This window comes from Hippichthys cyanospilos, chromosome 5 (assembly GCF_059441005.1).
Source record: "Hippichthys cyanospilos isolate Australia breed blue-spotted pipefish chromosome 5, RoL_Hcya_1.0, whole genome shotgun sequence".
Lineage (NCBI taxonomy): Eukaryota > Metazoa > Chordata > Actinopteri > Syngnathiformes > Syngnathidae > Hippichthys > Hippichthys cyanospilos.
In genome coordinates, this window is record NC_142373.1 from 2,224,615 (window position 1) to 2,238,442 (window position 13,828).

A 13,828-nucleotide genomic window follows, 5' to 3' on the forward strand; every position below is an offset into this window, starting at 1 on the left:
TGTACATTTCTTTTATTGGGGTACTTTATCCCTTGGACGCCAGAGTTCTGTTTTTTTTTAATTTATTTAAAATAAAATGCTCAGTTTTTATATCACTGTTTCAAAGGACTTATTCTCGTAAGTGGTTGGAGATCAGAATGGCATACTGAATGCTACTTGGTACAATTTTGGAGCCCAACAAGAGATTTACCAAAAAGAAAAAACAAATGTGTTATTTTATTTCGAATTGCAAGTTTACAAATATTTACGTCTCTAGACAACCAGCTCAAGATTCTTTGCTTCATGGGAGAATTTGACAACAAATGACATTAACTATTCACAACACTTGTCAAACCAGTTTTCCTGACAATGGCAATATGGTATGGAATCTCATTTCATCACAAGTCATCTTTACCGTCAGTAGGACATCTTACTTGTAAAAAGCTTAACATCGCGGAATAAGGAAGACAAATCATCATCCAAAATAGTCTGCACATGTTCGCATTGATCTCTGAGAATAATAACAATCACATAAGTATTTGGAATTTGATGGACTTTGAAGACTTTTAATTCAAGTGCTCTCCAGCTTGTTGCTTGAATAGGAAAACACTTTATGTATCCAAAATATGAGGGCAATGTAACGTTTTTGTCTACAGTGGATGTCTCCGGAGAAAGAAAAGTCGTAAAGGGACAACGTGTAAGATTTAGACCGTTATTGAAAAGGAATAAATTCAATGTTGATGATATTTATAAGCGTGCAAATAAATGTATTCTTCACGACCAACAGTATGTTTTTAATATATTCGTAGTTCTAGTTATTATTCAATTTCGTTACACGGGGGGGGGGGGGGGTAAATTACAATGACCAAAATACATTTTGGTGAGGATTCTTAAACCGTTTTCTGACATTTAACGTCATTAACCTTAGTTTCTACCAGTACAGGAGGGTTTTTAGAGTGTCCTTATTTATACGCTGAAGATGCGGGCCCCAGTTTGGCCCTTTTATGTCTTTAAATGTGGGCGGGGTTTAACTATGCTGGTAGGCGGGACTTCCTTGACAAGCCGGAAATAGCTTTTCTATCACAGGCAGCAGAGTTCGACCTCAAAAGAAGCCGGTCCTTCTTATCAATATTTCGTAAAATATATGTATTTAAGGAGTTTCTATATGGCGACCAAATGGATGAATCTGTGCACTATGTGTTGTGTGATTCTGTTGATTATCACGACAGTGTCTGCCGGGTAAGTAAGCAGTTTTGTGGTCGGACGCTCGCTCAGGCAGCATCGCCTGCTAGTACACATGTTTCATTGTGATTGGTTCAACCAGGAGAGCGAAAAGGCAGCTAAACTACTATCGTTTTTACCTTTTTACCCCCGTGTAGGTGTAATTGTCATTAATTTGGGCAAATTGTTCTCACAAACGTGATATTGTCACTCAGATTAGTCTGTTTTTACTAGCCCCTTTATACAAAATGATTATTTGTGATAAAGTCTTCACATTGGTCATGGTTTTGACTCGTTTGTCTTTCTCCCATAGGCGGGATTTTTACAAGATCCTAGGCGTGAGCAAGACTGCATCAATCAGGGATATCAAGAAAGCCTACAGGAAGCTAGCGCTCCAGTTACACCCTGACAGGAACCAAGACGACCCCAAAGCTCAGGATAAATTCGCTGACTTGGGCGCAGCCTATGAAGTATGAGATATATATTTTTCAAGTTATTTAAATTATTCTAGCAAACTAGTTGCTCCATTCGTACAGAACGTTTTTATTTTTTGCCATCAAATGTTTATCGGATGAAAGCGCTCGGTCGCACGGCTTCTGCGTTTAGCAGGTCTGTTGCCGTTGGAAACACTAGGCCCTTCCTGATTGGTCAACTCGACCCTGTGGCTGTATCTGATTGGCTGATATGATATCACAAAAGTAAAATGGGATCAGAGGTGCAGGTGCTTCAAATATTCACTCGGCTCTGATTGCAATCAAATTAGATGGTAAAAGTAAAACGTGATTGGAGTTTTGATAGATTTGTAATGTTGTTACCAACATAGAACTGCTGCAACAACATTTGGTACACCTACGTCATGTCTTTACTGATTTGGATGACTGTTACTTTACTGCTTCATTTATAGGTTCTGTCAGATGAAGAGAAAAGAAAACAATATGACACATATGGAGAGGATGGACTTAAAGAAGGTCACCACAGTTCACACAATGATATCTTCTCCAGGTTTGTTGGAGGAACACAGGAAATAGTCATTAGGATTCTTTATTACTGTGGAACTCAGTTAAATCACACTTAAAACAACTCATTGCATTTACTCAAAATTAACACAATCAGAAAGTCGACACAAGAGCACGCAACACAGCTGGAGAACAGCCAATTTGATTTTTGATTGAAGGGAAACTGGGCCATTGTATGACAGCTGCTGGCTTGCACACAAAGGCTCGGAAGGCAGTGGACAAGCAGATGAAGCTATGCCGATGCAGTGTCCAATAAGTCGTTATGCTTCCGGCAACATAAATGCATCTGCGCATGTGTCGAGCTCATAGAACGAGACACCGTGTTAGTGCGCGTATTGATAAAAAAAAAAAAAAAAAACAGCCACTTGCATTGGGTACACCCAGCACAATGTCAAGCATGAAACACTGAGTAACCTAAGCATAATCATAAGGATAATAAAATGACAAGGATAATAAAATGACAAGATTTCAAAGCTTTTTTTTAAATTGTTGATTCTTGAGTGTAGTTTATACTAAGGGTTACAATTAGCCAACTCATAAAACAGTTCCATTACAGCGATTTGACTCATTGCTTTATTATAAATTGCTATGTTAATAAGTATTATAACTGCTTTATAAACAAAATGTGTGTCACATTTGCACGGGTTTATTTGAATGATGAATGCAAATACACACTGATAATTACTGACAAATGTCACCCAAGTGTACTGAATTAATGTTCGGGTAGTGAAGCAGTCTATGAAATCTTGTCGAATTTCAAATTGACTAACTGGTAATTCAACAGTTTTGTCTTACCATTGTTATGTTCCATTCTGTAGTTTCTTTGGTGACTTCGGTTTCATGTTTGGAGGCAACCGACAGCAGCAGGACCGAAATATTCCCAGAGGAAATGACATTGTGCTTGACTTGGAGGTCACACTTGAAGAGGTCTACTCTGGGAACTTTGTAGAGGTAAGTAGAAGGCTCTGTGTTTTTTTTTTTCTTTTGGCTTACCAACAATTTAGTCCACATTTGTATGAAATAAAGATTAATTGCACAGTGAATGTGTGTGCAAACAGTACTGCACCTCTTAGCTAATAAATGCCTAAGTGCATTTCTCAAGGGCACCCGGTGCAACAGTGTACAGAAAGCAGTTGAGCATCTCTGACAACTACAGCAGTTGCAATAAACTTAAAAAGTTATGTAAACTACTTCCACTGCTTAGTAAATGGATCTTATTGTGATGGCCAGGTTGTGCGCAACAAGCCCGTAGCCAAAGAGGCACCTGGGAAGAGGAAGTGCAACTGTCGCCCCGAGATGAGGACCACACAACTCGGCCCTGGCCGCTTCCAGATGACGCAAGAAATGGTTTGTGATGAATGTCCAAACGTGAAGTGAGTCCCCACTTTTATTTTGTAGTTGCTTTTTATCTGGACCCTTGGATGTGCTCTCAGTGACTCATTTTTGTGTCATTTGCACCAGACTGGTGAATGAGGAGAGAACATTGGAGGTGGAAATTGAACAAGGAGTGAGAGATGAGATGGAGTATCCCTTCATTGGGGAAGGTAAGCTTCAGAATATCCAAAATCCAAGTTGTCACTTAATGCTGTAATAGGTTTCCATGGCATCAAATAGCAGGATTGTTGCTGCTCCGGTGATAGGCTTGCCTCTCTAAATGTTGTGTTTGTGTGTGTTTTTATTTCTTTTTTTGTATATGAAAAGTAACAGTATATGTTATCCCTTCGTGAGCCATCACCTTACCGTGGTAGAGGGGTTTGCGTGTACTAATAGTCTTAGGTGCTAAGTTGTCTGGGACTTTATGTCCCTGTCAGGGTCATCCATGGCAAACCGGTCCTTGGCGAGGGAACCAGACAAAGCACGGCTCATAGACCCCATATGCCGAATATGAATATTGAGACAACAGTTTATTTTACCTGGATGCGAGTCACTGGAGATCCCAGTTTAGCCAGTCTTAGTGTGGGGCTTGTGAGCGCCTGGTGGCCGGGCCAGCACCCATGAGCCCCAGCCCGAGCACAGCCTGAAAAGTTAACGTGGGTCCCCCTACCCATGGGCTCACCACCAGTCGGGGGGGCCTTTGGGGTTGGGTGCAGTGTGAGCTGAATGGTGGCCAGGGGCGAAGACCTTGCTAGTCCCATCTTCAGCTGCAGAAGCTGGTTCTAGGGACATAGATTGTCACCTCTCTGGCAGACAAGGTGCCTGAGCTGGTGTGCGAGGCAGAAGTTCAGACTAGACTTAGTTGCACTCTATTCAAAAGACAGCTTGGATTACCTCTATTGTTGAGGCGACTGATCGAATTTCTGGCTGTAAGGTAAGGTAGGTAGACAGGCACAGATCGTGGCGGCAATGCCCAAACCTGATTGTGGACACCAGCAGTCAAGCTGAAGGAGTCCTATTGGGCCTTTTTGGCCTGTGGGTCTCCGGATGTAACTGATAGGTACCAATTGCAGAGTGTGGCTTTGGCGGTCACCGAGACAAAAACCCGGGTGTGGGAGGAATTTGGTCAGGCCATTGAAAACTACTTCCTGATGGCTTCAAGGAAACTAGTCCACCATCTGGAAGCAGTGCACCATTAACACTGTACAGTAGCGATTGGGCGCTGCTGACCTCAACTCAAGACGTGGGGGAAATCACTTTGAAGACCTTTTCAATACCACAGGCACATCTTCCTCTGAGGTAGTGGAGTCAACGTACTTTCTGCACTATAAGGCGCACCAGACTATAAGGCGCACCTCCAAAGAAGGCACATTTTGTAAAATGTAAAAAAAAAAAAAAATCATATTTAAGGCACACTGGATAATTAGGCGCACATAAAATTGAAACTAGTAATGTAAATTGTACTGGCTTGTGTTGCATTATGCATCCACTAACTGGTGCTGCACTTAAATGTATTAAAAACAATTAAATTTATTCGTAGAATATAAACTTTAATAATACAGTATAAGCGTTCTCACAACAGCCAAAATAAACAGCTGTTTTTATTAGTACCATCTGAGGAATGAGGAAAAATACCTCTTGATTAAATCAAAAGATTGTTTAGATAAATGCCAAAATGAATCAAGAGTTTAAAATAATATAATTATAATTTAATATTAAAGCTAAATATGTTAATCAAATTGCAACCAAAAACCTTAAAATATATTGTTTTGTTGATTTAAAAATTGCCATTTGTGAGTTGTATGGCGTTGTTGCATTTATAAACTCTCAATTTATGCAGTCAGAATCCCTTGACAATTTTATTTTGGAGATGCAGTCAGGAAGAAACTGTGTGTTGTGACTTGTGTGAAATGTCCCAAAGTTTTCCGTAGAACTAGTAGGATAGGCAGAACCGGTATACTGTACTCCTTTTGGGAGCGGAACAGTCGACACCCCTTTATTACTTAACCCCTTCCAAAACACTCTCCCTGTCTCTCGTCGTCCCCCTGACGTCATCACTCCCAGACACTTAACTACAATCCAGTCATTACAACTGCATGAAGGCCGTGTGCATTCAGTCAACTCCCTCATTCAGGACTCTTCCGAAAGCAATGACTGTACATCTGTGTTTTTATGTGTTTTGGACATCACTGTTGCCACGTGCTGTTGACACTTATGTGCATCATACGCTTGCCAATGATTTAATTAGCATATGAGAAGATTGCGATCATGCTTGTTCAGCATTGCAATAACGTTAACATAGATGTACATCCCTTCACGCGGGTTATTTGTGGCGCATTGTTTGTTTAGTAATGGCTAATGCTTTTTTAGTTTTTACTTTTAGTATGGCTGCATGTTTATAAAGCTCACTCAACTAAATCAAGATAAAGTAGCAAGACGTTCTGCTTCGTTGCTTGTGAGACATCGCATTGGGGTTGCTGTTGTATCATTTGATATCAAAATATTAGCCGCACCAGATTATAAGGTGCATTATCAGCTTTTGAGACAATGTTGTGTACTTTTTAGGTACGCTTTATAGTGCGGAACATACGGTAGGCTCTCCTATTACGAGGGTAAAAGCCTCTAAGTTGGTCCAAAAAAAAACTCTTGCTGTCAAGGGCACAGGAAGTGGACGAGATCCATTTGGAGTTCCCAACGGCTCTGGATGTTGTAGGGCTGTCCTGGTTGACAGGACATCAGAGGCAGTGCTGGATTCTAGATTGGCTGACCAATATTTTGGTCCCTATTTTTAAGAAGGGGTAACGGAGGGTGTGCTTCAAATATTGTGGCTAAAAGAACTAGATTCCAGATACATTATATGCAGCTCAAATTAGTTTTATCTGTAGGGTGTCAGGGCTCTCTCCCTTCAAGGTAGGGTCAGAAGGTCGGTCATTCTGGAGGGGCTCAAAGTCAAGCGGCTACTCCTTTGCATTGAGAGCAGCCAACTGAGGTGTCTCGGGCAGCGGGTTACAATGCCACCTGGGTGTCACCCTGGTGAGGTGTTCCGGGCCCACTGGGAGGAGGCCGCGAGGACGACCCAGGACACACTGGAAATACTGTGTTTCTCTGCTGGCCTGGGAAGACCTAGGGATCCTCCCAGAGTAGCTGGACGAAGTGGCCAGAAAGAGGGTGTCTGGGCTTTCCTTCTGAAGCTTCTGCCCATGCGACCTAACTCACGAAGTGGTAGATGATGGGTGAGTGAGTTGGTGTTTGGGTGGATGGGACAGACAGACGGATGGACCAACATTTTTCTTAGGGCTCAGGTGTGAGTGTCATATGATCAAAGTCAGGATACTAGTTAGCAATGATTGTTTGTTACCTGAGCATCTGTGATGTAATCTCAAATCAATGGCAATTGGCAAAATGTTCTGTACCGAGATGGATATTAACGGGTGGATTTTTCAGCTTAATTCATATCCCACAAAGTCAATCAGAATGCCGTGTTTAGACTAGTGCAGGTCAATGGAACATTTTATTATAAAGAATATGAGTACCTTATTTTATTTTTTTAATTTATTTCAAAATCTGAATTTCTCAGGGGAGCCTCACATTGACGGAGAACCTGGAGATCTGCGTTTCCGCATCAAAGTGTTAAAGTAGGAGCCAACTTTATAACGACATTTCGGTTAAAGGATGCACAAGAATAGGACATTAAGGAGCCATTTGTCTTTTGCAGACATCGCGTGTTCGAGCGCAGGGGAGATGACCTGTATACCAATGTAACCATCTCCCTGGTGGAGGCGCTAGTTGGTTTTGAGATGGACATAGTTCATTTGGATGGACACAAGGTACCCATCTTCTATCACACTCAGTATCTTTTTAAGGTAATGTCGAAGCGAAGCACTACATGTGTGTTTGTCCTGACTGTTAGGTGCACATCATGCGGGACAAGGTAACCAAGCCAGGCGCCAGGATGTGGAAGAAAGGCGAGGGCCTGCCCAATTTCGACAACATCAACATTCGCGGGTCACTCATAATCACTTTTGATGTGGAGTTCCCTCAGACACAAATGGATGAAAAGCAGAAAAATGGTGAGTCACTTTGGAAGGGAATTACATTTGTCAGTTGTTGATGTATTTTCAGGATTTAGGCAAGATCAGTAAAATAGTCTGAAAAACAAATTGGCTTTTGGGTTTCTTCATATTTGAAGCTCCAAATAGACACAAACAGATTAAGAGATGATTCTTATGAATTGAAGGGACTACTCCAAGAGGGAGCAAAACTGAAACAACTAAGTTCTTGTCTTGAACAGACTGTCCCGTTCTAACTTCAAAAAGAATCCTTATATACTCTACGAATGAAAGGTTCTCTGTTCTCCACAAAAAAAGATATACTTATCCTTGCTGGATACTTACTTTCCATAACCCTCTCTTAAATCGAAAACAAACATTAGATAAACACTGAGCAAAAATTGATCCTTGATAATTAGAAACAACATAAATAGCGACTTTAGTATGGATTCTTTCAGAGCGCTCTTTTTACAGAAACACCATTGCTTTTTAGGGTCACTCTAGATATTGGGTGCTGATAAGTTTGTTAAGCAGTGTATTTTTTTTACCTGATGTTCAAGTGACCACTCTAAATGAATTCAATCCTTCTGCAGGTATTCGGAGCCTGTTGAAGCAAGGCTCCATACAGAAGGTGTACAATGGACTTCAAGGTTACTAGCATGTGCTACTTCATGCTGCTTGGACTGACAAGTACATGACTAACAAAACACAAACTACAACAGCAGCAGCAGCAGGACCAGCGCGAGCTGCGCCATTTCTTGGCCACAGTCTATTTATGTTTGATTTGCTTTTCCAACTCAGGATGTCGAACTCATTAATTTTTGCATTTCAATATTTTTTTGTGACCTCCCCCCAAAACTCAAACCACAATATCCAGGTTTATTTAAGGTATAAAACAAATAAGAACTGGGATCAGTTTGGTTTTGTATTAAATACAGTGACATTCACTCTGACAATTATATGAATTGTCAAAATGGTTGCAGCTAGCAGTGGTTGTAAATGTTTTTTGTTTTTTTTAATTCTTAAGACCTCGAAGGCTCTGTTGTTGTTTTTTTCTTTTAATGGTCTTTAATGTTCCAGCCATACATTTTGTTCACTGCTGAAGAAGCAGTATTGACATGTGAACAACATAGGAAATATTCAGTGGATAACTGTTAAAAAAAAAAAAAATATATATATATATATATATATATATATATATATATATATGGATTGACATTCTGAACTGTTTTACACTTTCTAGGGGTTTACTAGGGATGGGCGAATACTGATACCAAGTATCGGTATCGGGCCGATACCTACCCATATTTCAAGGATATTAATATTGGCTGCTCTCTAGGAGCACTTTTATGATCATAAACTGGAAATTGCAAATTAGAAGAATAAAAAATGCCATTAATTTCATGACATTTTAAGGAAAAGTGTTTATTTGAACAGATAGGTCTTTCTTGAAAATGATTTGTCAAGGGCAGCTTGGTGGAGAGTGGTTGACTCGTCTGCCTCACAGTTCAGAGACCTGAGTTCAAATCTTGCTTACTCCGGCCTTCCTGTGTTGTTTGCATGTTCTACCCGAGGCCACGTGGCTTCCTCCTATATTCCAAAAACATGCATGGCAGCTGTATTGGATACTCTAAATTGTGTGATTGGGTGTGTAAATGTTTATTCGTTTCTGAGTGCCCTGCGATTCCCCTGGCAACCAGTTCAGGGTGTCCCCCCCACCTACTGCCCGAAGACTGCTGGGATAGGTCCAGCTAGCCAAGAACCCAAGAGAGGATAAGCGGCTACAGATAATGGATGGATGGATTTGTGTATCAGGAGTACGTACAGTGGTATCGGTACTTGGTATCAACATTGGTGACTACAGAATTGAGAATTTTTTTTTTTTTTTTTACTGATATCCGTCTAAAAAAAATACAACACGTCAAGTTTTTAGTTCAGCGATAAGATTCCTCTCGAGTGGAGAAATTATATAGATGCTGCACATTTTTCATCACGGATCAATATTAAATGTTTTTATTCTTGTACATTCTGTTTTTATTTTACGTTCATAAGTCCAACGCTGCCCCAAACTGAATTAACATCATGTTTTCGACTTTGTTTTAAAGCTATAAGTGGTTGATTGATTTTTTTTTTTTTTTTTTTTGAGCAAGGGAGTATAAATAAAGATTTATACCGAGTTTGATGGGCGTGCCATACCCGAGTTCACCAGCAGGCTGCGATAGAGTTCCACATCTGAACTGATAGAATTGTCCTTATACACTTAGTAAACTCTGCATAATACGTGTACTGTAGATGTAAGGAGATACCAAATGAACTTACACGATAAGAAATGGCCGTTTGAAGCATAAGCTTATGTAAAAAAAAAAATAATAAGCCGGTTGCGTTTCTGCAATCTGCAGTGAATATTTTGCCCGTTTCGGGTCACTAAACCGGCAGCTGTTAGGATTTTTTTTTTTCTACCTTCCAGAAAACGAGTTATCACAAACGTGACCAACAATTTACAGTAAAACGGGAGGCCATACTGTTCATTAAAAATGCAGGTCTTATTCCTAAAAAGTGCATGTTATATTTCTATAAGTCACTCCACCATTCTATCAGTTGCAGGCCTGCTTTCAAAGCCTTCTGCAGGCCCAAGTACTCAGAAGCATAGATTGTACTTTTACAACTTATGCTACATGAAATGGTAATAATTTATTTCCAGGCTTTTGTATTTATATGCCAATCAACGCTATTTTATTTATTTGAAAAATATCATTTAAAAGTTAAACATTATCGCTTTTTCAAGAGATTAATAGCCGCATAACCACAACAATTTGTAATTCATTTTTGTTGATTAGATTCAACTTCATCTTTCATGCATACATTAGAACCAAAGATTTTCAAAGGGAACAGTTTTTTGTTTTTTTTTCTCAAATCAACTGCAGTGTTTGTTTCTGCAAGGAGACACCCCTAGCTATTACAGAAGCTTCAGAAAATGAGCCAGTTTTGGACCCAAATGTCCTACAAAAGCTTCCTTTGACCCAGTAAAAATACATTATCCTTAACGTTGAAGCGTGCGATTGACTTTCCCTGGTAACTTAGTCATCTCAATTTGCATGTTGTGACCACTCACAGAAAATAGCCGAATCCACAGACGACAATCTAAACGAGGTTCGAGCACAGATGTGAAGTCGTGTGTAGAAAACCTTTGTAGTTGTACAAGTGAACATTGTATTGAAAAGTCTTTGCACTTGCAGGTTTTAGTTTCGTAGGCATAAGAAAAAAAATCTAATTTTATGTCGTTGCAAGGAAATTATTCAAAGCCACACAATTTAGAGTACTCACAAAAAAATCATACAATTTAGACTTGTACTCACAAGCTATAACTATTATGGATATGAAAAGTTAAACATGCGTGTCTTTTTGACAGTGATGTTACTCCATAAACATTCTTCTATTATCTGAGTCACTTATCCTCATGAGGATGGCAGGTGTGTTGGAGTCTATCCCATATATATTCAGGCAGCAGCAGGGGATCACACACCGTTCACATTCACACCTAGGGACAAGTTAGGGTATTATAAAAAAAAAAAAAACCCTACCATGCATGTTTTCTGAATGCTGGAGGAAACCTGACAACCAGGAGAAGACCAATAAGGGCTCAGGGAAAACATGCAAATTCCACACAGAAAGGATGGAACCAGAATCAAACCCACGACCTTTGCAACCTGAAGCCCCTTTTTGCACTTTCACTTTTTTTTTTTGTCATCATTACCCCTTTGGTACAAATTGTAATAGCCTCTGATTTTAAAATGTTTGACTATCATACTTCAAATTTATTCGACATCACAGTCATAATAGCTCACTGACAAAGATTTGAGTCCACACACTGAAGCATCAACAACTGGTGCGATTTTCTTCTTTGGCTTTCTGTTTTTTTTTTTTTTTGAGATTTCACCATCAGCGAGGACAAATTTCATTCCGAGAAATTCTTTAGAAGTCAACCTACAGAACTGAATTTTAATACGCAGATGAAATGTTCAAAGTTGCTTAAAACGTTGCCCGTACCCTTAATAAAGGTTTACCGACTGACAATTGTCAGCACCGGCCGTTGTACAGTGATGTGTGAATCCCCCTGTGCGATATTGAGCGTCACAGAGATAAGTGGTTCTTCATATATAGCCCTCCATGCACACACCGTGGTTCTTCATGTGTAGCCCACCATGCGCACACCCACAATTGCCGGGGGTCTGTCTGCATGGGCGGGCCACACCAACCCTTTTGTGATAATTTACAGCCTGCCGACTGATGTGCACATCTGCATGCAACACAATGGTAATGAATGACTTATCTGCTTTTACTTTTACATGTATATATGTGTATGTGTGTGGCCGGCCATTTGTGTGTCTGTGTGTGTACGTGAGTAATGAACCCCCACGGAGATAACAGGCCGCGGTGCAGGGAGTTGTCTCTTCAAACATCTCAGTCAGTTTCACATACTGAAACTTTAGTCATCTTTTCGCCACATTTGACTTTGTTCTAATGTATTATTAGTTGATTTACTATAAGGTCACGTGAAGAATAAGAGTGAATGCTCGAACGTTTTCTTCAAACGTTTCTCCCTTTTTTTAATGAATGATTTTGGATGAATCATCACATTTCTGAATTCCCTTGGTGTCCAAACCTTGGCCGGGGGGCCTTTTGTGGCTATCTGTCCATTTAATTTGCTAGCAATAAATTTGTTTTAATATGCTGCAGAGCTTTTCTAAATGTGCAAAGCTGAAAAAGTATATATTTTTTAATTGTCTTCATAACACTGTTGTAAATAAAGAGAATTAATTTTTAGAAGCAAAATGGTTTCCACCACTTTTGGCTTTTGGTGCCTAGGTACAAAATGTAAAAATATCTCATGATTGATTCTGTAGTAACGGCTTAAAAATTGGAAAAGGATAGAAAATGTAAATGTAAATATGGAATTCTGCTGCTGTTCATTGAAGGGGCTTGTGTCTCATTATATGCCACCAACGTCACCTTTCGTACCCTGATTTTCTCTGATTACTAGAGACAATATTTTTCCGCCGAGGCGTTTCGCAAGCTGAATTGTTCGAAACTAGAGGCGTGACTCAAAATTGTGTTCAAGCATGTAATGTACAGGATTAAAACAAAAATTACAATGGCACAACATCAGCACAACTGTATTTGGGTTTCATGATTGTCAAACCCCAGAAGAGGCTAACACACATGTAAAATCACTTCCGTAATTGGTGGACAGTATAGACCCACTCTTTTGATCATACATTTTTGCAAGGAGCTCCACATGGGGACACAGTGATCCTAGTGCAACAGGGAAATCCAGATGGAAACAAACAATTCAAGCACAAACTGTTAATTGGTTTATAACATTGGGTGCATTCGGAAATGAATGGGGGAAGAGTGCACACTGTGTCTCTGAACACCCACATTCTCACAGGGCGTCAGAGTGAATTTCCATTGTCCGAGAATCTTGTGAACTTTATATCTGTATGGTAAAAACCGTTTGCTTTTCCATTACTCATTTTAACAATACGATGACAGTTACTTTCAACAAACTTTTGCCAACCTGTTCCACATTTTATACTGAGTTTTAAAAAAAATCCTAAAGCAGAGGTGTCCAATTTTTTTCCTCCCAGGGCCACAATGAGAGAACAAAAAATGACAAATACCAGCGACAGTTTTTTTTTTTTCTTTTTTTAATTTGGTGTATCACGCACACTAAAATCTTTTGTGCAGTATTTTGACCGTTTTTGGGTCATTTTCTTCCACATTATTCTCACAGTAGTTGGCTCAGTGACGCAGTGAATAGCACATCCACTTCACAGTTCAAAGGTCCCGGTTCAAATCCACCTGGCTCCGGCCTTCCTGTGTGGGGTTTGCATGTTCTCCCTGAGCCTGTGTGGGTTATGTCTGGGTGCTCCCGCTTCATCTCACACTCCAAAAACATGCATGGCAGGTGAATTGGACCTTAGGTGTGACTGGGTACGTGAATGGTAGTTCGTCTCTGTTTGCCTTGCAATTGGCTGGCAACCAATTCAGTGTGTCCCCCGCCTACTGCTCAAAGCCAGCTGAGATAGGTGCCAGCAAGCCTGTGACCCTGATGAGGATAAGCAGCTCTAGAAAATGGATGGATGGATATTCGTATAATATTTTAGTTATGGGAGTTATGGGAGTAGT

General features: G+C 40.1%; 1 protein-coding gene across 1 annotated transcript; it reads left to right on the top strand.

The window, feature by feature from the left end:
• The first annotated feature begins 1,059 nt into the window (after positions 1 to 1,059).
• Positions 1,060 to 9,663, top strand: LOC148423136 (dnaJ homolog subfamily B member 11-like). The gene is made up of 10 exons (XM_088416102.1): positions 1,060 to 1,218; positions 1,514 to 1,670; positions 2,105 to 2,202; positions 3,035 to 3,167; positions 3,447 to 3,589; positions 3,678 to 3,760; positions 7,168 to 7,225; positions 7,306 to 7,417; positions 7,501 to 7,660; positions 8,233 to 9,663. Exons 1-10 carry the CDS (start codon positions 1,124 to 1,126, stop codon positions 8,295 to 8,297), a joined length of 1,104 nt encoding a protein of 367 aa, XP_088272228.1. The 5' UTR covers positions 1,060 to 1,123; the 3' UTR covers positions 8,298 to 9,663.
• Positions 9,664 to 13,828: the final 4,165 nt, after the last annotated feature.